General features: G+C 40.2%; 1 protein-coding gene across 1 annotated transcript in view; it reads right to left on the reverse strand.

Annotated features, from left to right (window-relative positions):
• Positions 1-218: 218 nt before the first annotated feature.
• Positions 219-27,299, reverse strand: part of PRCP (prolylcarboxypeptidase) — a gene marked incomplete at both ends in the record, with an annotated part of 79,834 nt that continues 52,753 nt past the window's right edge. Inside the window, 3 exons of the mRNA XM_084237027.1 lie at positions 219-435; positions 21,435-21,622; positions 22,580-22,744. Coding sequence (XP_084093153.1) covers positions 219-435; positions 21,435-21,622; positions 22,580-22,744 — 570 coding nt within the window. The remainder of the gene's footprint in view (positions 436-21,434; positions 21,623-22,579; positions 22,745-27,299) is intronic.

Genomic DNA, 27,299 nt, shown 5'->3' on the forward strand with positions numbered 1-27,299 from the left:
AAAAGCTGCCATAAAAAGATTTTTCCTAGAGGTGGTGCAAAGATGCAAGGACCTGGGGTGTGGGATAGCTGCTGTCACCACCCTGTTTTTGACCTTAAGCTTTGCCCCACCAAACCTAATGATAAACAAGGGAAATTAACTACGTAAAGGAACTACAGTGAATGGGAATATGGGGAGAATAAACATAAAAGAAAAAAACTGACACTGATGAAAATTGATCAGTGCTTCTTTCTTGGACTAGCATAGAAATCTCGGATCCATTGCTGCATATATCTAACTTCCAAGGAGCGGGCTAATAGCACGGCCGTGGGATCTAAGGCATTGTTGGCTCGGAGATCCAGATGATGGGCGCCCTCTGGGATGGTGATTGCAATCAAGGTGTCCGTGATGTCCTCAGTCACTCCACCACCTGACCAAGGGTCTAGCTCACCATTGCTGCAAGTAAAGAAGAGAAAAATCAGATTGTTGGCTTTTCAGAACCAAGGCAAGAAAAGATAGGCTAAAACTGCTATGCGTATACCATCTAAAATTCAAAGCTGAGAGATTTGAGCTGAAGATCTGTTATTTCGAAAAGTGCTTCATACCGGAATTTTACAATATTTCTGCAACCAGATGCAAGAAACAGGACCAGAGAAGGCTGAAGGTAGTACCCCATGAATCAACCCAGACTGTACTGGGACTTGGAATTTAGAAGCCTGCATTCCAATTCTGGCTTCATCACTCAAAACCTCGATGAGTTTATGTAAGTTACCCGACTCAGTTTTGTCATCTATAAAATAGAGAGAACAATACTACCTCATAAGGGTATGGAAGGGTTAAACCAGATGCATATGTGGTATTTAATAAGCACAAGTGTCAGGCTGGTTTTCTTCTTTCTTAGGACCCAATTACCAAACTAATAAAGAAAAACTCCAACATTTAAAAATGCTAATTATATCTTAGCTTTTTTAAAAAAGAGCATTTTAATTATTTATTTTATGAAACTTCCCCTCTTAATGCAATACTTAGGAAATAGGGTGGTAGAAATGAAAAGGTTTCTGAGGTCTGGAATCAGAAAATGTGGGCATTACTCAAAGATGCTAATTTTATAATAGCTTTAAAGTTAAGGAGGTGCTATTAGGTTATTAGGTTATTAGTCTTGGCTGCTTCAGGCCACACATTTCAGAATGATGTACACAGAATCGGTCATTGAAACAGACAGCATCCCTAGTAGTATTTCACAATTTTACAGACAGCATCCCTAGTAGTATTTCACAATTTTGTTGAGCTATAATTCACCCATCACAAAGTTCACCCACTTAAAATGTACAAATCAATTACTTGTAATATAATCACAATAGTACATTACCACAAAGTTTAGAACATTTTTATCACTCCAATAAGAAACCCATACTTATTAGCAGTCTATCCACATTCCCCTCTGCTTTACCCCCTTCACTCAGTCCCAAGCAACCACTAATCTATTTTCTGTCTCTATAAATTTGTCTACCCTGGGTGTTTCATAAAAACAGAATAACAGTAAGTGGTCTTTTGTGATTGATTTCTTTTACTTAGGCATAATGTTTAGAGTTTTCTCCATGTTGAAACTTATGTCATCAGTACATTATTTCTTTTTACTGTCCATAATATTCCATTGTAAGAATATGCAACGTTCTACTTACTTATCCAGGCATCAGACACAAATTATTATTGTTTCCACTTTTTGGTTACTATGAATGATGCTATTTGTATACAAGTATACAAATAGTATTTGTATACAAGTTTTTACATGGACACATGTTTTTGTTTCTCTTAGGTATGTACCTAAACAGTGACTTCACTTTTTGATGAACTGATAAACTGTTCTCCAAAATGGCCACGTCATTTTACATTTGTCACTACCAACCTATGAGGGTCCCAACTTCTCTGTATACTCAACAATATGTACCATCTATCCTTGTGATCATAGCTGGTATGAAATGGATTCTCACTGTGGTTTGGTTTGAATTTCCCATATGATTAGGGGTATTTCTTCATGTGCTGGTTTTCCATTTGTATATCATATCTTACTTGAAAAACCCTTTCATATCCTTGCCCATTTTTATTTTTTTATTTTTTTTTTTTTAGGTTTTTTTTTTTTTTTATAGAGGCATGTTTTTATTTATTTATTTATTATATTTGTTTGTTTGTTTTGTTTATACATGCACTGGGTACAGTCAGAAGCGCGGGAGGGTGAGAGAATTCACCAGAGCCAGAGTGGGGAGCAGAGCAGGCAGAAGGACTGAAGTACACTGCTGAGGGGAGCAGCGGGTGGCAGGAGAGGTCTGCGCACCATGTGGGATCCTCCTCCGGGGCCGGGGAGCAGCCGGGGATCGAACCGGCGCCGCAGAGGCCGTGGGCAGCTTCGCAACCCAGCGCTCAACCGCTGCGCCACCGGGGAGGCCCTCCTTGCCCATTTTTAAACTAGATCATCAATTGAGCCACTTGATATATTTTGAGTTATTTTTTTTGGTATGGCGTGAAATAGGTATTAAACGTCACTCTTTCATACACAAATATCCAGTTTTTCCAGCATCGTTTGTTGAAACAAGCTATACCTTCCCCCAGCGAATTGCGGTGCACTCTTCTTAAAAACCAATCGACCATGTACCTAAGGGTTGACTTCTGGAGTGTCAATATGTCTATCTTTAAGATAATATCACACTGTATTGATTCTGAAAACTTTAAAATCAATTTGAAATCAGGAGGTATTAGTCCTTCAAATTTATTCTTCCTTTTCAAATAGTTTTGGTTAATCTGGGCCCCCTTCCATTTTTCTATAAATTTAAAGATCTGTTTGTCTATTTTTATAAAAATGCCAGCTGGGCTTTTGATAGGAATTGCACTGAATGTGCAATTTGTGAAATATTGATCAATTTGTGAAATATTGATATCACAATTGATCAATTGTGAAATATTGATGTCTTAGGAATATTACTTCTTCTGTAGCAATATAGGCCCACATTAAGAAACAAGAAAGAGTTCACATAAAATCTTAGCTCTTACCTTAAGGAGCTAGAAAATGAGGAACAAACAAAACCAAAAGCTAGTAGGAGAAGGAAATAATAAACATAACAGCAGAAGTAAGTTAAAATAAAAAAGATAGTACAAAAGACTAATGAAACCAAAAGCGGATTCTCTGGAAAAATTAAAAAAACCTCTAGAAAAAAAGGGAGAAAACTCTAATAGATTCAGAAACAAAAGAGAAGTTACAACAAACATTTCAGAAATTCAGAGAATCGTGAATTATGAACATTTGTATGCTACTAAGTTGAATAACCTGGAAGAAATGAAAGAATTCATAGAAATACACCACCATCTTAGACTAAGTCAGGAAGAAGTAGAAAAACTGAACAAACCAATTATAATCAAGAAAACAGAAAAAGAATCAAAAGTGTCCCAAAAAAAAAAAAGTCCAGGAGCAGATGGTTTCACTAGTGAAAATGTCAGCAAAACACTCTCTGATATAAGTTTCAGTTATGATCTTGTGAATTCATCTCCAAGAGCAAGAGAAAAGAGAATATAAACAATTCAGACTATATCAAACTGAAAAGTTTCTGTATAGTGAAAGAAACTATCAATAAAACAAAAAGACACTCAATGAATGGGAGAAAATATCTGCATAGCATGTATCTGACAAGGGGCTGACAGCCTAGATCTACAAAAAAACTCATACAGCTCAACAAATAGAAAACAAAGAACACAATCAAAAAATAGGTAATAGAGCTCAATGGGCACTTCTCTAAAGAAATGAAAAAAATGCTTATCATCATTTATCATCAGGGAGATGCAAATCAAAACCACAATGAGAAATCATATCACATCCATGATAATGGCCCATATCAAAAGAGCAGAAACAACCAGTGTGGCAAGGATATGGAGAGAAAGGAACCTCATACATTTCTGGTGGGAACTGTACACTGGTCCAGTCCCTATCAAAAACAGTATAGATGGGCGGAGCAACATGGAGGCAAGGAGACGCTGCGAGTAAGATCTCCCATTAAAAAAAGTTAATAGGGAGGAAAAGCAGCAGGTCCCAGTGAGAACTGGGACACGGAAGATAAACGGGTGACTCCAGGAAACTACCCGAAGAAGAAAGTGGCCATAAAAGAGGACCAGAAGGGAGGAAAGCACAAAAGCCTGCTCCCCTCCCCCGCCCACAGAGGCAGCACTCTCCAACCCGCAGAGAGGAGGAAAACAACAAACTAAAAGGACCAACAAGAACAAACTACGCAGCAAGCGGGACTGTGAGTGGAAAGGAACTATTTCAGCCACCACACCCCGTGAACGGGAGCTGTGGAGAATCCTGCAGGACGCCCCGGCTGTGCACTAAAAGCACCATTAAAGAGAGCCCCGCCCCCCAGGAGGAGGCCAGCACCAGCACACAGCCCTGGGCCACCCGGTAAGCTTGCACGGAAAAGCGGGGCGCTGGAAAACCAGACGCGGATCGGGAGCGGGATTGCGCGGAAAAGCGGCGCAGACCGGAATCGGGATCCTGCGCAAAAGCAGTGCTGTTGAAAAGCAAGCGCAGGCCCCCACGCCTGCGACCTAGGCTTGCGGGGAGACGCGCGGAGGCCCTCACTGAGTGAGCAGGAACCAGGCGCCCAGGCACGGGAGCGGGATTCAAAAGGCGCCATTCCCGCGCCACTGAACTGGGCTACAGCCCGCGTCCTGGAACTGAGAGCTTTGGAACTGAGACCCGGGGCACGAAATTAGGGGCGTGGGTTCCCCACGACGGTGGGGCACAAGGCAGACACAGCACCCCAAAGCCGTTGAAGTTTACCCTACCATTCCCGCTCTGTTCCCAGTCCCACGGGGTGGAAAATCAGCTCCCCGAGGGCTCTAGGAGAGATCTCTGGCGCCACCTAGCAACTTGAAGCCAGCAGAGGCTCCTGGAGGAGCCAGTGGCTGGGGAGTTAGCCGGGCCCCTTCTGACCAGTACTCTGAGCCCACAGGGGGAGCGAGCACCCACAGCCGGGGCAGACCAGGCGCTCAGAAGAGTGTGCCTGAGACCGGACGCGCAGGGAGTGTGTCCCACATCACCATTTTAGAACAGGGACATTTCTTCAGTAAAGACTACATTTCTTCAGTAAAGAAGGCTTCCTCAGGAGCCAGAGGTGAGCGGGGGAAGTCCGCCCACGCCAGACCCCCTCTGGCCTGCAGTCCAAGCCCAGAGGGGGAGCAGGAACCCACCGCCGGGGCAGACCAGGCGCACAGGGGAGTGTGTCCTCACATCGGCATTTTAGAACAGGGACCTTTCTCCAGTAAAGACTGCTTGAAACTGACATATGGCTCCAGGAGGAACCAGAGGGGAGCAGAGAAGCTCGCCCAAGATGCCGGCCAGTCCCAACAACACACTGTCCCAACGCATACGGCAAATTAGAAAACAGACAGTAGGGAGTAGAAGAACCACACGCAACCTAGCAACTCCCCAGGGAAAAAGCACACCACAAAAAGAAAACCAGCCCCCAGATAGCAACGACAGTAACTTGGAAGAACTTCTGAGCCTTCCAGAAAGAGAATTTAAAATTGCCGTGATTAAAAAACTGACAGAAGTCATAAAGGAAAACAATGATAAGGGAAAAATAATCAACGATCAGAAGAATGCAATCGAGTCCCTAGAGAGGGAAAACAATGGTCAGAAGAATGAAATTGAGTCCCTAAAGAGGGAAGTAAAAGAAATGCAGGAGATTAAAGAATTAATGGAAGAAATAAAGAATTCTGGGAAAAGCAATGAAAGCAGAATAGATGAAATAGAACAACGAATAAGTACTCTTGAAGACACAGAAATAAAAAGAACCAAAACAGAAAAGGAAAGAGAAGTACGAAGGAAAAAGAACGAAGAAAGACTTCGGGAACTATCTGACTCCATGAGGAAAGGAAATATAAGAGTTATAGGAATACCAGAAGGAGAGGAGAGAGATGTAGGAACAGAGAAAATATTCAAAGAGATAATTGAAGAGAACTTCCCAAATGTGAAGAAGGAGCTGAAAATTGATATACAAGAAGCAAGAAGAACACCAAACTTCCACGACGAAAGGAAAAATACAGCAAGACACATAATAGTAAAGCTCCCAAGAATCCAGGACAAGGAAAAAATAATGAAGCTGGCAAGAGGGAAGAAACAGATAACATTCAAAGGAAAGCCAATCAGGCTGACATCAGACTTCTCCGAAGAAACACTACGGGCAAGGAGAGAGTGGAGGGACATAGTCAACAGACTCCAAGAAAACAGATGCCAACCAAGAATACTCTATCCCACAAAGCTCTCCTTCCTCTTTGAAGAAAGAATATGGACCTTCCCAGACAAACAGAAACTCCGGAATTTCATTACAACTAAACCCCCACTCCAAAAAATACTACAAGGAGTCCTAAAGCCAGAACCTCAGAGGGACGAATAACAATGAAAGAAGGCCAAAAAAAAAAGTTATTAAAAGAATAAATAAATAAAATCAAAGGAAAGAAAATCACAATGGCAAATACAGATGCTAACATATCAATATTAACTCTAAATGTAAATGGACTAAACTCTTCAATAAAAAGACACAGAGTTGCAGCCTGGATTAAGAAACAAAACCCAACCTTTTGCTGTCTCCAGGAAACACATTTAGCTACAAAAGATAAAAATAGGCTTAAAGTTAAAGGATGGAAAACAATTCTACAAGCAAATGGACCAAAAAAGAAAGCAGGAACAGCTATACTTATATCAGATAAAACAGACTTCAAACTCAAAAAAATAAAAAGAGACCCCAGTGGTCACTACATTATGATCAAGGGGACAATACTTCAAGAAGAAATAACACTCATTAACATATACTCACCAAACGAAGGAGCACCAAAATATATCAGACAACTGTTGTCATCTATGAAAACAGACATCAGAGAAAACACATACGTAGTGGGAGACTTCAACACACCACTATCAACAATGGATAGATCAACAAGACAAAAAATAAGTAAAGAAACTAAAGCTCTAAATAAGGACCTAGAGCATTTGGGCTAACAGACATCTATAGAACACTAAACCCCAAAAAAACGGAGTATACATTTTTCTCAAGCGCACATGGATCATTCTCCAGGATCGATCTGGGGCACATACTGGGGCACAAGACAAACATCAACAGATACACCAAGATTGAAATCATACCAACCATTTTTTCTGACCATGAAGGCATAAAACTAGAAATAAACCATAAAAAGAAGGCAAGGAACTATTCTACCTCATGGAGATTAAAAACCAAACTATTGGAAGACCACTGGACTAATGAGGAGATCAAAGAAGAAATTAAAAAATTCTTTGAATTGAATGACAAGGAGGACACTAATATCCTAAATGTATGGGATGCAGCAAAAGCAGTAATAAGAGGAAAATATATAGCAATAGAAGCTCACATCAAAAAACAAGAAAGAACTCAAAGAAACAACCTAATCTCGAAGCTCAGAGATCTAGAAAAAGAACAACAAAAAAACCCCAAAACCAGTAGAAGAAAAGAAATAATAAAAACCAAAGCAGAAATAAATGAAATTGAAACTAAAAAAACAATCCAAAAATCAATGAAACCAAGAGCTGGTTCTTTGAAAAAATCAATAAAATAGACAAACCCCTAGCCAGGCTCACAAAGGAAAAAAGGGAGAAAGCACAAATAAACAGGATCATAAATGAAAGAGGAGAAATCACAACGGACACAGCAGAAATCAAAAGAATAATCAGTAACTACTATGAACAGTTATATGGAAACAAGTTCAACAATCTAGAGGAGATGGACAAATTCCTACAACTCTATAATCACCCAAAGCTAGATAAAGAAGAAATAGAACACCTAAACAGACCAATTACAAGCAGCGAAATTGAAATGGTAATCAAAAACCTTCCCAAAAACAAAATCCCAGGACCTGATGGATTTACAAATGAATTCTACCAAAGATTCAGAGAAGAATTAGTGCCTATCCTTCACAAACTCTTCCAAAAAATTGAGAAGGAAGGGACAATACCAAACACGTTCTATGAAGCCAACATTACACTAATACCAAAACCGAATAAGGACAACACAAAAAAGGAAAACTACAGGCCAATCTCCCTAATGAACACTGATGCAAAAATCCTCAATAAAATTTTAGCTATCAGAATCCAACAATGTATCCATAAGATAATTCACCAAACCAAGTAAGATTCATTCCAGGGACACAAGGATGGTTTAACATCCGAAAATCAATCAACGTTATCCAACACATCAACAAAAAGAAATATAAAAACCATATGATAATATCAATAGATGCTGAGAAAGCTTTCGACAAAGTGCAACACCCATTCATGATAAAAGCCCTTGAAATTCTTGGGATACAAGGAACATACCTCAACATCATAAAGGCCATCTATGACAAGCCAACAGCCAGTATCATCCTCAATGGTGAAAAGCTGAAAGCAATTCCATTAAGATCTGGAACAAGACAAGGATGTCCACTCTCACCACTGCTTTTCAATATAATACTGAAAGTCCTAGCCAGAGCAATAAGACAAGAGAAAGACATACAAGGAATCCAAATAGGAAAAGAAGAAGTCAAACTATCACTATTTGCAGATGATATGATAATATACATAGAGAACCCCAAAAACTCCACAGAAAAACTAATTCAACTTATCAATCAATTCAGTAAAGTGGCAGGATACAAAATCAACACGCAAAAGTCAGTAGCCTTCCTATACACAAACAATAAATCTGAAGAAGAAGAAATTAAAAAAAATCCCTTTTATTATCGAAACAAAAAAAATCAAATATTTGGGAATAAATCTAACAAAAGAGGTAAAGGACCTATACAAAGAAAATTATAAAACACTGTTAAAAGAAATAGAAGAAGACACAAAGAAATGGAAAGACATCCCCTGCTCATGGATTGGAAGAATAAACATTATTAAAATGGCCATCCTACCAAAAGCAATATACCAATTCAATGCTATTCCAATCAAAATTTCAATGTCATTCTTCAAAGAAATAGAACAATTATTGATGAAATTCATATGGAATCACCAAAAACCCCGAATAGCCAAAGCTCTCCTGAAAAAAAAAGAAGGAAATGGAGGCATCACACTCCCAGACCTCAAACTATACTACAAAGCCATAATCATCAAAACTGCATGGTATTGGAACAAGAACAGACATACAGACCAATGGAATCGAATAGAAAATCCAGAAATAAACCCACAGATTTATGGTCAACTAATCTTTGACAAAGGAGCAAAGACTATGCATTGGAGCAAAGAAAGTTTGTTCAATAAATGGTGCTGGGAAAACTGGGTCGCTACATGCAAAAGAATGAAGCTTGACCACTACCTCACACCATACACAAAAATCAACTCAAAATGGATTAAAGAACTTGACATAAGACCTGAAACCATAAAATATATAGAAGGAAATATAGGCGAAACACTATGTGATTTGCACATCAAAGACATCTTTACAGACACATCACCCAAAGCAGTGATAGTGAAGGCAAAGATAAACAGCTGGGACTACATCAAATTAAAGAGCTTCTGCACAGCAAAAGAGACAATAACAAAAACAAAGAGAAACCCCACCAACTGGGAGAACATTTTTGCACCCAACACTAATGATAAAGGACTGATCACAAAAATCTGCAAAGAGCTGATGAGACTCAACAACAACAAAGAAAATTATCCAGTCAAAAAATGGGCAGAAGAGCTAAAAAGAAACTTCTCTGAAGAGGAAATGCAAATGGCCAACAGGCATATGAAAAAATGTTCAACATCACTTGTCATCAGGGAAATGCAAATCAAAACTACCATGAGATACCATCTTACACCAGTGAGAATGGCACATATTAAAAAAACTAGCAACAACAAATGTTGGCAAGGGTGTGGAGAAAAAGGAACTCTTCTGCACTGTTGGTGGGAGTGCAAACTGGTCCAACCACTGTGGAGAGCTGTGTGGAGATTTCTGGACCTACTAAACATAGAGCTTTCATATGATCCAGCAATTCCACTCCTAGGTATTTACCCAAAGGACACAGAAACATCAATTCCAAAGAACACCTGCACCCCTATGTTTATAGCAGCACTGTTTACAATAGCTAAGCTTTGGAAACAACCCAAATGCCCAAAAATAGATGACTGGATCAAGAAGATGTGGTACATATATACCATGGAATATTACTCAGCATTCAAAAAAGATAAACACATGCAATTTGCAGCAACATGGATGGCGCTGGAAGGGATCATGCTCAGCGAAATAAGCCAGAAAGAAAAAGAAAAATACCGGATGGTCTCACTCATAGCAGGAATCTAGAAAACTTAAATAAGGGACCAGGAAAATGATTAACTATAAGAAAGTGAAAATCAAAATCAACAAAAAACTATGAACCAGAGACACTTTTAGGGGGGCGGGGCCGGGAGGGGAGGGATTGGGGTCAGAATGGGGGGGGCTGCAATTGTATGGGGAATATAAAAATAAAATTTATTATTTATAAAAAAAAGGTAAAATAAATTTTAAAATAAATGGAAAATTAAAAAAAAAAACAGTATAGAGAGTTTTTCAAAATCTGCAGAACTGAGGCTGAGAGGGAAGGGGGAAGGTGGAGAACAGGGTGGAGAGGGGGCACAATGGACCATAGTGGAGGATTATGGGTGCCTTCATGGTGGCTGTGGTGTGACAACACACACATGAAGGATGTGATTCTACACTTATAAGTCAGATACAGTGTTAAAAACCAATGTTGCCTCAATAAAAAAATTAACTTCTTCCCACCCATTTTGATCCACTCCCTCCTTCCCCCCGCAGAATGTCTCTGATTTATAGTTGCCTGTTGATTTTGAGTTTTTATTGTAATTACTGTTCCCTGCCCCTCCTCCCGATCCCTTATTTGTTTCCTCTACATTCCTCCTGTAAGTGAAACCATCCAATATTTTTCTTTTATCTTTTTGGCTTATTTCACTAAGCATAATCCCTTCCTGCTCCACCCATGTTGCTGTGAATGGCATGAGTTTATCTTTGGTGATGGGACACAGATGAATTGGTGGTGGGAATTCATGGGGACTACACCTGAGACGAGAAAGCATACGTTGTACAAGGATGATGTAAAATATATATAAAATAAAATTTAAAAGGATTTAAGCATTAAAAAAATGTTAGACTAATCTAAGTACTGATTAGACAACATTTAAGCCTATCGCTGCCATGCACAAAAAACAAAAGAAAATAAAAAACCCAGGTTAAACAATATGGAAAGGATTAAAGCATGAATAAATTTTAAAAACAAATTTACTTCTTCCACCAACCATGTAAGTCTTGACATTTATTTCAACAAAGTTTTGTAGTTTTTAGTGTATATGTCTTAAATCTCTTGTTAAGTTTATTTCTAAGTATTTTATTCTTGATGCTATTGTAAATCACATTGTTCCCCAGTATTAACTACACACACACACACACACACATGCACACAGACTGGTTTGGAGTTTACAAAGTCTTTCACATTTCACATTTGGCATAGATTTCATATACCAAGCCTGTGAGATAAACTTAATTGTAACTTTTATAGATGAAAAAAACTAATGAGCAGAGGAGTTAAAAGACTTGACAAATCATTCCGCTGGAAACACAAATCTAAGGATACAAATTCAGGTCTTGTAAGTCTAGACCAGTATGCTTATACCATATTGCATTTCAGGGACTTGATTGCTGTTCCAAATCAACCGCACATACCCTCTTGATTTGTGTGGTGCAGAGTAAGAAGAGCAGAAACTTTGGGATCCAACACACCTGGGTTCCAGCAACAGGTCAGTTTCTCATCTTCCTAATTTCATGGAAGTTTGGATTTCTCAGGATAAAATAGGGACCGAAATATCTGTATTTAAGTACCTGGCCTAGGACAGGTATTAGATAACATTCATCTTGTTATTATAAATCTTTTTCAGCATACCACTTGAAATCACAGAACATTTTTATGTGTGTTCTGATATCTTCTTAATACACATTTTATCTTATTGATATTGTCACAAAGCCTGAAATAACACATCATCAGGGTCACATCATGAGATATATGAAATTATTCTCATAAGTTTCAGACTCAAAAAATTATCATCTATCAGTACAATCTACATACTCAGATGACTATCAAATAATATCACAAACCAGGAGCTTTCCTTTAAACTCCAGACTATAATTCAACTTTTTAAAATTACTTAATATTTTACATAGAAATCTAATTAGACATCTCAAACTTAGCAGGAACAACTTGCTATCTCCAACTACCACCGAATCCCTCCCACTATTTCCCCAGTAGCATTAATAGTAACTCTATTGCCCCCAAAATTGTGTCACTCTTTAACCTTCTCTTTTTTTCACACTCAATCTAGCAACAAATTTTGCCAGCTATATCTTCAAATATATCCAGAATTTGAACATACCTTACTATCTCCTCTGCTACCGCTCCAGGTTACCATCACCTAGACTGATCTTCAGACTTCTACCTCACCGCCCTGCAATCTAATATCCACAAAGACAATTTGATCTTCTTAAAACCTGAATCAGATCGTGTTACTTCACTGCTCAAAACACTCCACATGTTTTCCCATCTCATTCAGAGTAAAAAAGTACTTACTAACACCTACAAATTACTACGTGATCTGGGGCCCCTGTTGACTCTCTGATTTCACCTGCTGGCTCTCTCATTAACTCTACTTCAACTCTACTGACCTCTTTACGGTACTAGAAGAGAGCTGTGAGTCTGGCTACTCAACTCCTTGTATAGGGACAGCTGGAACCAAGGGGCAGAGTGCAGTCTTGAGGTAGAGAGCTAGTGGGAAACAGGGTGAGGCCATCTGTTTCTGCAGCTTCTGCTGGCCTCCTGCTTCTCCCCAGGCCCAAGGGCAGCCCTTCATCTGACTCCCTGCAGCTCTTTTACATGTTTCAGCATTTTGGTAGGCTGAAGGGTCCTTGAGAGGCTGCCTTGACCTTGTGGTAGATTTCCTTTGGGCAGTATATTTTCAACTTTGGTTCTCTCCTCCTCTGCCAGCCCTCTGGGGCCTGCAAAACTTTTTGCTCCTTCAGGGAGGTTGCCTTGGATTCATTCTACTGGCAGCTCTGCTCCTGGGCCTTGGCCGATTCACTGTGGACTCTGCCTGTTTTGCTGAACATTTGCCCATGAGGGGATGTCTGATTTGTCTGGGCAGGAGTCTGTATTCTGAAATTCTTTTTTCCCCATGCCTCGCCTCTCTTTTCCCTTTGAACCTCTCACTGAGTAAAAATCCTTCAGCACACTTGAGTTTGATTTCTTTGCCTTTATGTACATGGGGAGCATGGGCCCACAGAACAGGCAACATGCGTTTTTCCCCTTAACAGTGTGGGGTCCCCTCAGAACTGCCCAATAGCCGGGGGAAGACATTTAGCTATCAAGGCCTTTGTCTTTACATACAAGGCCTTTGTCCTCTACATAGTTGTTTGTACTCTACCACCTCACAGCTAGCGCCTTCCTCCAGAACACTTTTCAAAAGTTGCCCATTTGGTAACTTCCCTGGTCACTCCCATGTAAAATTTCAAACTCCTATCTACCCCTGGGCATTTCACAGCCCTCTTGTCTCGTTTATTTTTTCTCCCCAGCACTTACCAATTTCTAACATTTAGAAATCAATGAAGGTAGAGATTTTATGTGCTTTATCACTCAGTGTCTAGAGCCAGTCCTGGCATACGGTAGAAACCAAACAAATATTTAGTGAATGAATGAGAAAAGAATGTAAATATTTAACTGTCTGTGGTCTTGTGCCAGATGTCCTGCAAAGAGAGCTACAAATACATGTATGTAAGTTCAGAAATATGTAAATCACTTCAATATTTTTTATACAGGAAAGCAGAGCTGATATAATTAACATAAAAGAGACATTCAGCTGTGTGTAATAGTGGCAAGAAAATGAACTAAGTCAGCAAATCCAAGTTTTGTATCCTTATAGTCAACAGCCAAATATCCTGACCTCTATGAAACTCAATTCCCATGAGCATTACCAAAAAAAAAAAAATTTTTTTTTAAAGTAATGTTCCTCCCTTGGAGATATTATGAAGCCCAAATTAAATAATATACGTGGAAATAAGCTATAACATACTATATATAGTGTAGTATTACGGCAATTGTCAAATTTCATAAGCATGAGTAGCATCTAGAGGAGCAAAAATCTGCCATCCCAAAATATGTCTTTAGCAAAGGGATGATTTCATTGTAAGGGCTCTGCAAAGCTGTGTGGAGGATGCTTTTGAAAAGACATTTATATGTAAACTTTTCTCAGTAAGGGCCTCTCCCAGGAAAACCAAATCTCTGTATCTCTTTTCAATGGAAAAAGCAGAACTTAAAAATCCACATACCTTTTGTTTGCTGTGGACTTCCTCAGTAAACTCCATAACTTCAAATTCTCCCCCACCCCCCCACCCCAAGCTCCCTTTGACTTAGCTAAGCTATTTAAGTAAGATGGCATGTAAAACCACTTGAGGGAGTAACTCAGTTATACTGGGTCTCGCCCATGTATACAGCAGATATACATGTTATTATTAAAACTCTTGTTCTCTTATCATTCTCTCTGATGCCTATTTGATTATTTGCTAGTCTAGAAGAAACCAGAGGAGGACGGAATGATTCCCTTTGTGCCTCAACAGTATCTATGTTTCTGAGAAGTAAATGAATCATGAAAAGGGACATGAAAGCATTTCTCAGAGAAATTTGGTCAGAAAACGAATGCAATCAATTTTTCTAGGTAAACATTCAAATTAAAAGTAAGCATTTATGTACATTAACTTTATGTGTTTGAAATAGTTTTAAATTTCCTGTTCTAGTTTCATGGACTTGGTGCCTAAAAAAAGTTAAATTGCAACTTAACATAATTTTTGAAAAAAAAAAAAATTATACCAAAAATGTACAACTTTGGTTTTTGTTAAAAATGAAAAGAAACTGGGCCTCCCTAGTGGCGCAAGGGTTGAGCACCACACTATGAAGCAGTCCACAGCCTCTGCAGCACAAGTTCAATCCCCACCCAGCCACAGCGAAACCCACATGGTGAAGCAGACCTCTCCTGTCTCGCCTGCTGCTCCCCTCAGCAGTGTATTTCAGTCAGTCTGCCTGTACTGTTCCCCACTCTGTCTCTGGTGAATCCTCTTACCCCCCACATCTCTGGTCTGTACCCCAGCTCTTGAATGCATAAATAAATAAATCTTTAAAAATAAATAAATAAATAAAAAGAAACTCACATTCAAAATAGAAGCCTTAGTTTTCAAATAATAAATGAGTTGTTAAAATAAACTACATAGGATTAGATTCTCTTGAGTGAAAAAATAGCTCTCATCATTACTCCAATTTGACAGGACCAACTCAGATAGGAAACTGCCCATTATTTGTAAAACAAAAGTCATCCCAACAGCCACATAATAAGCAAACTGCATTTGATTTAAAAGGTCATCTGAATCAGCCTAGTGGCTTAGCAACAGTGTTTGGAGTTGCTGAGAAACCTAGGATGCACATGAACTTGAATTTCTTGGTCTTAGACTTGTGAAAGCTAAACCAGTCACTGGGAAATTTACAAAAACAAAAAAAAAACACCCAGGCTTTCAAAGGAGAATCTAGATGCCTGGATAAAATTCTCAACAGTGAAGCTCACTTAATCAAAGGCAACAATTAATTTGCCTGAGAAATTATCCGTTAAACTAGCTAGTTCCTTAAGAACTGCCTTTGGGGTTTATATTTAAATAACTAAGCACAACTATTGGTAAGATAACTTCTTACTAACTGGAGTTGAGGCGGAAAAAATCATTACAACAAAACTACTGTGGACTAAAAATACAGTTAATGGGACTACAATCTTTACTATTTATTGAGTCTTTATTTATTCAGTAAATGTTTACTGAGCGCCTACTATGCGACAGGCACTGATTGGAAACAGGGAATTTCAGCAGTAAACAGACAAAACCTTTGCCCTCATAACACTTACTTCCATGATAATCTATTTACTCTCTGAAGAAATCCTGTTAGTTGATCATTATTTCTAAGTTATATAATTTGGCAATTGCCCAAGGCCATGTTGCTAACTCAGTGAAGAATCAAGACAGCACTCAGGTCTCCCTGACATCGAAGCCCAAGTTCTTAACTAGTAAATCTCCAGTCCAACAATTATAACTTGAATTATCTATTCAGAAAAGCAGTCACATTTGAATCTGCATGAGGTAACCTGAGCAGAGAAGCATGAATGTAAAGGATACATGTCCAAAGGCTGCTTAGACATTTTCCTATTCATCAACCAGAAATTACTGATAGACACTAAGCAGACAGAAAAGACCCAAGCTTGCTCCTTTACTTAGGAATCTACTTTTTTCAGAAAAGCAGGAAAATTCTTAATTTTGAAATAACTTTAAAATTTACATTGGATTTTTCATACCTAGCAGCATAAACAAAATTTCTTTTTAGGGTCTCCCCCATGGTGCAATGGGTGAGCGCTGGGCTGCGAAGCTGCCCGCAGCCTCTGCAGCACCGGTTCAATCCCCGGCCACCGGTGAGGGTCCCACATGGCACACAGACCTCTCCTGCCACCCACTGCTCCCCTCAGCAGTGTGTTTCGTCAGTTTGTCTGTTCTGTTCCCCGCTCTGGCTCTGGTGAATTCTCTCACCCTCCTGTGCTTTTGACTGTACCCAGTGCTTGTATAAATAAATAAATCTTTTAAAAAAAATTTCTTTTTAAAAATAAACTTCCAGTACAGCAATATTACCCAGCATTGTCACATAGGCCAGCTTGTAACCTTTCACATCCTTTTGAAGACTCCTTTTGTACTTCATTCCTCCTTCTCCTTCTGAACACACATACTCATTGGGCATCCAGTACGTGCTAGTCACTATAGCAGGTGCTTGCCAGAGATGATGGTGACAAAGTGAATGTCACTGAAAAGGGCACAATATCATGGATCAAATAGAAACACAAGCAGATAGTTTCCACATAGAGTACTAGGTGACAATCACAGGCCCTAGAATAAGTAAGGAGGTGGGGGAATCTAACCTCCCTTGAGGATTCAGGGTAGGTTTCTTAGGAAATGTCCAAGTCTTAAGAAGGAAAAGATGAGAAAGGACATTCGGGGATAAATAATTCCCTGTAATTAGGATGGAAGGTACAAGACAGAGAGTATACTTCCATTTATTTCATTCAACAAATTTTTTTGAACATATAAATTTGCCAGGTCTAAAAGTATTTCACTGGGTTAATTCTTTCAAGTATCACAACAACGCAATAGCATGAGAGAGCTTATTATTCTTACTTTATAGAAGAGAAAACTAAGGATCAAAGAGCTTAAGTAATTTAAGATGGCTTATTCTACTTTTGCACAGTTCTGTTAGAAAGTCTTTTCTTGCAGTGAGGTAAATATCTCTAATACCTACTGGCTTCAATTCTATTCCCCAAACTTTACTCACAAAATTTGCCCCCTCGGGTCTCCCCCATGGCGCAGCAGTTGAGCGCTGGGTTGTGAAGCTGCCCGCAGCCTCTGCAGCGCCAGTTCGATCCCCGGCCGCCGGGCGAGGGTCCCACATGGCGTGCAGACCTCTCCTGCTGCCCGCTGCTCCCCTCAGCAGTGTACTTCGTCAGTCTGCCTGTTCTGTTCCCCACTCTGGCTCTGGTGAATTCGCTCACCCTCCCCCACTTCTGACTGTACCCAGTGCTTGTATAAATAAATAAATAAATCTTTAAAAAAAAAGTTATAAAAAAAAATTTGCCCCCTCCCCAATAATGATCATGATCTTTGATAACCTCAGGAAAATAATTTGAGGGCAAATGGATAATTAATTTTCTCAATTGTAACGGTAATGTAATAGGGTGGTCCCCAGGGAAAGGGGAAGTTCCAGGTTCCTTGTCCCACCCAAGGGAGGGTGGAGATGAGCAGGGAAGAAAAGAAGCTAGAGAAGAATTGGTGAAGGAAGGAAGCAGGATGGAGCCAGAAGAAGACCTGGAGGAGGTACATGGAGCAGAGAGACCTGTGAAGAAGCTGCACTTGCTTCTGGGTCCTGGGCTAGGTGACACAGATGTGGGTGAGAGACCCGTAAGGAGGTTAATAATGGAAGCTTTTATCTTGATTTTGATTTTGCTCTTTTCCTCCCAGACTTGTCTGACTGTTCTTTATGGGTCCCCGCCGGAAGGTGCTTTAGGATTGTGGCAGGTTTTCAGGCCTTGCTTTGGGTCAAGCCTGTTTGGCTGGACATTTACCCACGAGGGGTCGGGTAACTTTGGGTACTGATTTGGAAATTATATTCTTTGTCTTTTCTGCATTGAACACTAATTATATTAAAGTCAAGTCTCTTTCAATTAAAGGTCTTATATGTTTTGTCTTGATGCGGTGGATGGCAGAACCTATTTAGAGCAGGCAGGCTTGGGAGTTCTGGGGTGACTCTCTCCCTGCCCTGTAATAGTTTTATTTAAAAAAAAAAAAAAAAAGGATAATATATCAGGTGAAAACTCATTAAAACCTTCATTGAAGGATTTAAAGACTCCACTTTACAATTCAACTTGACCTTCAGATTTGTAAGGTCAAAACAAGGAAGAATGAGCTTAAAACTTAAATACAGCCATATAAATACTACATGGGGATGACAGAGGAGTCCCCAAGGCACCTGCTGCAAAACTTGCCCCATCCCAAAGCTAACCATAGAGAGAGGCCGAGCTCAGCATGCAGCCCTCAGGCCAGTCTTGTGGCTCCAGCAGTGGCAGCACTTGACCAGCTCTGCCCCAGTGGGAGCCTCTCACGGCACCATTCAGATGCAGCAGAGTTTCCCTGCCCAACTCCATTTTGCGGCCCACATCAGCACAGATTAGGTTTGGATAAGCTGGTGAGGTTTCAGTTTTTGAATACCACACTGAAATTGCCCACGGCCTAATCAAGTTCAAGCTCCCAGTGGACTAATCAGGTTCAAGTTCCAGCCACCACCAGTCAAGATTTTGAGACCATTCAGGTATTGTGAACAGATCAATCAGATCTGAGCTCTCCGAGTACCAATCAAGTCTTGAAAACAGAGCTGGAATTGTAAATGGATCAATCAGGCTTCAAAGCCAGAAACCCTGAAGGGGATATAAGGCAAGGTTTCAGAGGCCTTCAGACAGATTCTTTCAGACTCAGGGCATCGTACTGCAAACTACAGCCTGACTGCTGCTCCTGCCTCCAGCCCTCACTCCAAAATAGATTATAGACTGGCACTTCTGGCCTGTGCCCAGTGTCTTTGAAAGAGCTGTACACTGGTTCTGGGCCCCTGGAACTGCCTCATGCCGGCATCCCTAAGAGCTATTAACACTGGTGTGTGGTTCTCTAACAACGCTGCCTGCTGACCAGTGCTGATGAGCATTATTTAGGCACTGCTGACCTGTGCTGGCCATTTTTAAGAGCTGTCCACGACTTCTGATCCTCAGGCACCACCTGCTGGGGCTGCTGCATCCCACGCTGCCCAGGCAGGCCTTTGGATTGCTATTCCTGACAGATCACCTCCAGCTGCCAACCTGAGTTGGATCCTATTCCACTGCTTACCAGGCTCTCATCAGAAGGCCACCACCATCTTGCATGAGCAGACTTTGATTTGGACTGTTGGACATTGTGGATACTATACTGCATAAGACAGCCATTTGTAGCCTTAGAAACTCCATTTTCCCAATCTCTCTGAGGCTGAGTTGTGTCTTGCAATTGTGAACACAAGGTAAGAACCTAAGAACTGTGACATCTTCCAGGCTTTGTATCGTTTAAAATCAATACCAAATATGTCATGTCTTAAGTAGCAGTATAATATAGAAGAACAAATATGGGTTTTGTAGTCAGACAGGCCAAAATTGAAATCTGGCCTTACTACTCAGCAACAAAAAAAAAAGTTGGATAGCTTTGGCAAATGAGTGAACATAGTGACCTTCACTTTCCTCCTCAGTGAAAAAGGAACTTAACAACTACAGAAGGATTTGTAACACTAAGGACCCCAGTGGCTCCTGGATCAGGGTACAGCAGAGTATGCCTGGCTCCGCTGCAGGGGCCCCTGGTGCTCACCAGTGTGAGCTGGATTTGATGGCTGACCCTGGCGCAGAGTGGGTTTCGGTTTGGAAACCTGCAGTTTTGAAAACCCATCAATCAGGTTTGAGACATGGGCACCCTGAAAGAGATATAAGCCAAGGCAGCAGACAGATGCACACTTAGACCTTCACGTCAGACTGTAAGACCTCTTTGCGTCATTGAGACCTTTGCTTAAGAGTCAAGACACTCTCTCCTGGGAAGAATTTTACTTCAAATCTTTGAGACCTTTAGTTCCTGCCTTCAATTCTCCAACTGTCACTCTGAAAACATCAATTGCTGCTACCTGACTGACCACTGCTTCTGCCTCTGGCTCTACTTCTGCATTGCCTGCTGAAAGGTGCTGCTGGCTTGAGCCCAGCACCTTTGAAAAAGTTATACTCTGGCACTTCCTCTTAAAGAGCTTTCCAGGGCTGCTTGATTCTCTACATTGCCACCTGCTAACTGGTGCTAACCAGCACTGCTGACCTGTTTCTAGCCACCTCTAAGAGCTCTCTGCCACTTTTGATCCTCTGCCACTGCTGCCTACCTGCCACTCCTGCCTCTGGCACACCAGCTCCATCTCTTGTTGCTCCTGCCTCTGGCACTGCCCACTGGGTCTCCAGAGAGATGCCACTGGCTGCTGCAGTGCTGCTTCAGCAGTGTCATCTGTGACAACCTCCAGCTGCCACCATGAATTGACCTTGGTCCAGGCTCTCAAAGAGACACCATCTTACATGAGCAACTTTTGGTTTGGAATACTGGACACTACAGATATGATCTGGGGCAGGACAGAGGGCTACTTGTGGCCTTAGTAACTTTCCTTTCTCCCAATTTCCTTATTTCCCTAACCTCTGTGTAAATAAATCCTTTGTAAATAAATGCTGAGTCTGAACTGTGTCTTATGCTTATAAGCACCCAAGTGAGGACACACAAACTATAACACTGCTCACAGGTTTGCACAGTTTAAGATTCAATTAGGTAATTTATTTACAGTGCCTCATATAGTGACAGAACAGCACAGAGTGGGCACTTGATAAGATTTTGTTTGAATAAATACTATAAAAAATTATCATTAATAATAGTAGTAATAATAAGGCAAACTGAAAACAAAAGATGGTACTTCATTTTGTGGAGAATTATTTTCAACATTTTAATTTTTTTGTTGTTTCTAAGCCTTTAAATATATTGTAACTGAGTAGAAAATCATATCTTTTCTCCACATCCTCTGTCTTTCATGGAGTGGGGAAACATGATAGATATCACTGTTGGATTCTGTATTGTTCTATTGTTCAGCATTGTCCTGTTTCTATTATCTCATCTATACCACAAACATCTTCAAGAACAGTTTTTCTCTCACACGGCCAAACTCACCTGAAAATGATGTTTGTGTGTGAGCTGATATTTTTGCCTCCATACAAAGTAGTGATCCAGGAAGGCCTCGGTCTCACTCGCCACTGTTTAAAACACTCCTCAGAAAATTCCTTCAAGTTCCATTCATGAGGTTCAAACATGTCAGTGAAACCATCAGAACAAAAGGGCATGACCATTTCTGTGCAGGCCTGAAAAAACATACAGGAGAGAATGCAATGAAAAAAATGAGGCTCACAGGGGTTAAATAAATTGTTTAAGGTTACACAGCTAGTAAACAGCAAAGTCAGGGTTTGAACTTAGGCAGTCTGGTTTCAGAGTCCTTGCCGTTGACCTCTATGTCATACTACCTCTCATTATTCCTGGAAAGGCTTAGTTGAGAAGTCACAAAAGTTAGGGCTATATGTCCCTTCTTTGTAAACTGCTTTCTCTCCATTATCATACTCAAGTCTCAAAAAAAGCTCTCAAGGCAAAGTATTATTATTATTATTTTTTAAAGATTTATTTATGCATACAAGAGCTGGGGTACAGGCCAGAGATGCTGGGGGTGAGAGGATTTACCAGAGACAGAGCGGGGAACAGAACAGGCAGACTGACTGAAATCCACCACTGAGGGGAGCAGCGGGCAAGTCAGGAGAGGTCTACTGCACCATGTGGGTTGCTCCTTGGCCAGCAGGGGATTGAACTCGTGCTGCAGAGGCTGCAGGTTGCTTCATAGTGCAGTGCTTAACCCCTTGCGCCACCAGGGAGGCCCCAAAGTAGTAGTATTATTAATTTCATTGTATGGATGAAGGTATGGAGGATCAGAGAGATGTAAGTTAGGCTCCCTTTCTTTTCTGTGTCCATAAAATGTTTCCTTTGTAGGACTCATCAAGTCCTACTGTCACATTAGTTTAGTTGCCTATCTTATTTATCTTTTTATCTTTGGAGCTTAGAGGGTAACTAGACATGGTAAATATTCAAAATATATTTGGTGATGAACGAATAAGTGAATGAACAAATGAATGAATGAGTAATCCATCCACAGTGTCAGGGAACAGAGTCCAAATTTGGATCCAGGTTAGGTAATAAAATCTTATAAACTCTCAATTACAGTATAATCACATCAGTGAAATGCAAGTTCCACTTGGGAAATCATTCACACTTACCTGATAGCTCCAACCCATAGAACCCAGACTGCTAGTTGCTGTCTCAGACATATTCAGGCATTTTGCCTGGCCTGAATAATTGTAATATATGTTCAGAGCTTGGGAAATATTTTGCAGCATCTGTACATCTGATACACTGGGGTCCTTCAAAAACTGGCACACTACCTGTCATTTAAGAGAGAGGAAAAGGGGAGAGTCAGAATATGAATATAAAATTATGGTTTAATAAAATGAAATACGTTTCTCATTTGACCATAAAACAACTTTGATCATCTAACAACAATACTTGACAATTTCTATCACTTGAGTGTAATCTCTTTCATAAATGAATAAACCTTCTAAATGACTTGCAATACAAAAATAAAACAAAGTCATTTGCATGGTTGCCAGGTCCTTCCCACTTACCATCCTAACTTCATCTTCTGCAGTCTTTGGTCCATGCTAGCAAAACCACATCTGCCATGCCAAGTTCCCTCCTTCCTCCTTGCCTCTGCTCACCCAAAATGTCCTTTCCCCATCTCCTACTCAACTAATACCTGTCAAACGCCAATTATCTTCCACAATACTAGCTCAGGTATCATCTTCTTTAAGATGAGACCATCCTTGTCTATGCCTTCAAATCAGAGAGAACTAGATCACTCACTTCTTTGTGCCTTCACTAAATGTTTAGTTGCAGCTAAATAGTTATTACATTTTTTGAAAAATGTAAAATTTATAAAATGTCTTATGGAAAAACTACACCAAGCTCCAACATTAGTTGTGTGATTAGAAACATTATCATGAAGCTCGCAGTTCCCAAATATATAATCAGTGTCTGAAATTCTAGCACAAAAATCACAGGCAATAAAAAGCCTGGGCTTGGAGTCTCTGGACTGGAAGTGAAGGCAGGAACCAACTAGATAAGGGAATGGGAACATTTCAGGAATATGCAAATATTCCATACCATCATAGGGCTCTAAGTTACATAGCAAATGGTACGCTTACAATTCCTGCATTTTACCACACATAAGTCTCACATCAAAAAAAAAAAAAAAAGAAATACTGAACTCTAGTTAATAATGTTAAAGCTTTAGCATTTACAAGAAAGCATATTGATATCCACAACTTACCTTTAAACACTTTTTAAAATTAAGAAGGAATGAAGAAAAAAAGAATGGCAGATGAATATGGAGGTAATAAATCAAATATTGCAAAGTATCATTTATAGAATTTAGATAGCAGGTTTTTGAGAATTCACTGTTCAATTATTTCAAATTTTCTGTGATTAAAATTTTTATAATAAAATGTTGGGGGAAAATCACAAGAAATAAATCATAGCTAAATAACAACTATATCTACTGATTATTGAGCCCTGAGTTTACAATCATTATATCACTTAATTCTCAAATAATCCCATTAGATATATTATTTATTGTCCCAAAAGTTTACATGAAGAAACTAATTTTTAGGTCAAATCATTTTATTCAAGGTCATTCAGCTAGCATTGGTAGCGAATGATTGACTTATATTAAACCCCATGTCTTTCTGGCTGTGAAATAGTCATATTTCCATAATGCTACACAGCTTGGAAAGTATCCACCTGTGGGCCTCCCTGGTGGCTCTAGGGGTTAAGTCACAGAACTATGAAGCTATCTGCAGCCACTGCAGCACGAGTTCGACACCCGGCCAGGAACTACCCACTGGCACAGCAGACCTCTCCTGCCTTGCCCACTGTTCCCCTCAGCAGTTAATTTCAGTCAATCTGTCTGTTCTGTGCCCCACTCTGTCTCTGGTGAATCCTCTCACCCCTTGCACCTTTGGCCTCTAAACCCAATTCTTGTATGCATAAATAAATCTTTAAAAAAGAAAGAAAGAGAGCATCCACCTGTAAAACTGCAAATAGCCCCTGTGGCAAGAAAAGCACATTAAGTTTGCATCCTCTATTAACAAAGAGTCAAAAATTCAGTGATCTGGTCCTTTTGAATTTCACGGAGAAAAGATGTATACAAAATAGGCACAGGTACGTTCTGATTTAAAAAAAAAAAAAAAATGAAGGAGGGATGGGGGAGGAAACCAGTCTGAAGAAGGAGCCAGAAGGAAAAGCCCAGTGACCCTCCTTCAGAGAGAGATTCTGGGCAGTAAGAACTAGGCCTGGGCTGGTGGGAGACATGCTCTTAGCTAGGAAAGAAAGTGCTGAGAAGAAAGGTAACCCATTCTCTCATCACAGGTCTGCCTGGGACCATCTGCTCTCAACACCTTCCTGAAAAAAAGGGAAACTTGGAAAGACAGGAAATGACTCACTGGGAAAAGCCAATGCTTCTCCCCAAATGTATTCAGCACAATGTTTCTATGGGATGTTAAATGGTACTTTGTGGGAAAAAGGATTTCATAGCCAAATAATTTTAGGAAATATATTAGCAAATGTGAATAGTTTTCTTCACTGCAGGAATTCTCCAGAGTCTGAGTCTTTAATACTTTCAAATGAAATGTGACTTTCCAAAGGGAAGACAGAGTGTGCATTATTCCAATTAGTTTTCAGAAATGCTGAGTGAGAAAAGTCAGAAACTAAGGTATATCCAAATAATAGGCTTTACTTTTTAAAGTAACTGTGAGGTCATACGAATAAAATATACCAGAGTTTAGGATGTACATAAAGAAACAGAGCTGTGGGCCTCCCCTGGTGGCGCACCGGTTGAGCACTGGGTTGCGAAGCTGCTCTAGGCCTCTGCAGCGCAGGTTTGATCCCCAACCCCCCAGCCCCGGCGAGGGTCCCACATGGCGCGCAGACCTCTCCTGCTGCCCGCTACTCCCCTCAGCAGTGTACTTCGTCAGTCTGCCTGTTCTGCTCTCCGCTCTGGCTCTGGTGAATTCTCTCACTCTCCCGCGCTTCTGACTGTACCCAGTGCTTATACAAATAAATAAATAAATCTTTAAAAAAAAAAAAGAAAGAAAGAAACAGCTGAGCTAAACTGAGAGCTTCATAAACCTATGAAACCTAAAGCAATTAAGGAAATGCACGTTGAAGGAAGAAAGACAAAACAGTATTTTAAATTAATTTTAAATTAATTATTTGATTTTAATTTTAATTATTTAATTTTAAATTAATTATTCTTAATTAACCGTGGCAAGTCAAAAATTCCTAATGTTTGCACAGCACTTTTCTGGAAAACATTCCTAAGAAATATGCCAAATAGAAGTACCAAGAAAGTATGTAAATCAAGAACCAATCAAAAAATTTATTAAACCACCTACTGCCAACAGTTGGGCAGCATTTTTCCTTGAAAGTAGATGCCAACAGAAACTTGGCTCTTCCAAAACACGGCATAAAAATATACAGTAGATCTATGGAACGCTGAAAAAAGCAGCATGGTATACAAGACAGGGTGATGATGCAAGCTGGGGAGAGAAGGGACTACTGAAATGCAGCAATAAGTAGACTGAAACTGAAAAAGAACAGTAGTAAGTATGACTCACATGCTGGCATCAGAGCTGAGCTAAAACACTGTGCCCCTGTCAGGCAAAGAAAAGGAGTCTCCATGAATAGCCATCTCTGCAAACAGAAGTTACTGTCATTTCTTAAAAAACATAAACATGCCTGGAAACCTGTATGTGTTAGAGGCATCCTCATAAAAGTACGAAGTACCATGTTCCTGCCCAGACTTAATGAGGGGCAGAGCTAAATGGTCAGGTGAAACATGAAAGGCAGGTAGGCTCAGAGGAAGATGTGGAGAAGGGCTCACTTATTTCTCAGCTTTGGACTTTCATCAGGGACTTGGGAGACTTCAAGGAGAGAGATATAGAGATATTTGGAAGAGACATGTGGGTGAGAAGCACATGGGGAGGCTGACAATGGCAGCTGTTACCTTTATTTGTAGTTTGATTTTGCTTCTTTCCTCTCAGACTTGCCTGGCTCCATCTGCCCCTTTCCTATGGTTCCCTGCCAGAAGGTGTCTGGCACCTTAGACTTGTGGCAAGATTTCAGGTCTCACTGGCCCTGCTTAGGGCCAACCCTGTTTGGGCATTTACCCACAGGGAATGGGTAATCTGGGGTGTTTTATTTGGAATAGTCTTGCTTTTCTTTTCTCTCTGAACACACTAATTCTATTAAAGTTATTTCACAGTAAAAGTTTGCTTTGTCTTTGTGCTTACAGATGACCAGACCCTTTTCAAGGGAGTACAAGTTTGGAGGTCCCACAGTATCCCCCTCAGTTGTATGCTAACACATGGGCTGAAAATAGCTGAGTTTCAACAATCCAGTTATAGAGAAAGAAGATCATGGTCAGAAACTTGGTCTCTGCTGATAGAAACCCTATGTTTAGTTTAGCTTAAGGGCAATGCTGGGCCCACTATACTCCGTGAGATCAGAGCACCCTGGGGGTCCTGGGTCCAGTCCTGAGTGCCTACATGTAAGGACACTGACCAACATGAGAAAATCCAGAGAGAAGCAATCAGGATGAGGAGCTGAAAAGCTGGAGAAGACTTGCAAGTGATGATTGATAATTACTCCCAATCTTTCATTACTACACATAAGGCTACAATAAGTGTCCTTGAGTTAGATCCTTATAGATATCCTTGTTTTTTTTAGATAAATTCTTAGAGGAATTACTAGTCCAAAGGAAATAATCAGTTTTAAAACCTTTGCTACATACTGTCAAACTGCATTATAGAAAGGAAATACCAATTTATAATTCTACCAATATGCTAGCTAGACTCTGGAAGAATATCACTTAAAATTTTTCCT

The sequence above is a fragment of the Talpa europaea genome (assembly GCF_964194135.1).
Source record: "Talpa europaea genome assembly, chromosome: 1".
NCBI lineage: Eukaryota > Metazoa > Chordata > Mammalia > Eulipotyphla > Talpidae > Talpa > Talpa europaea.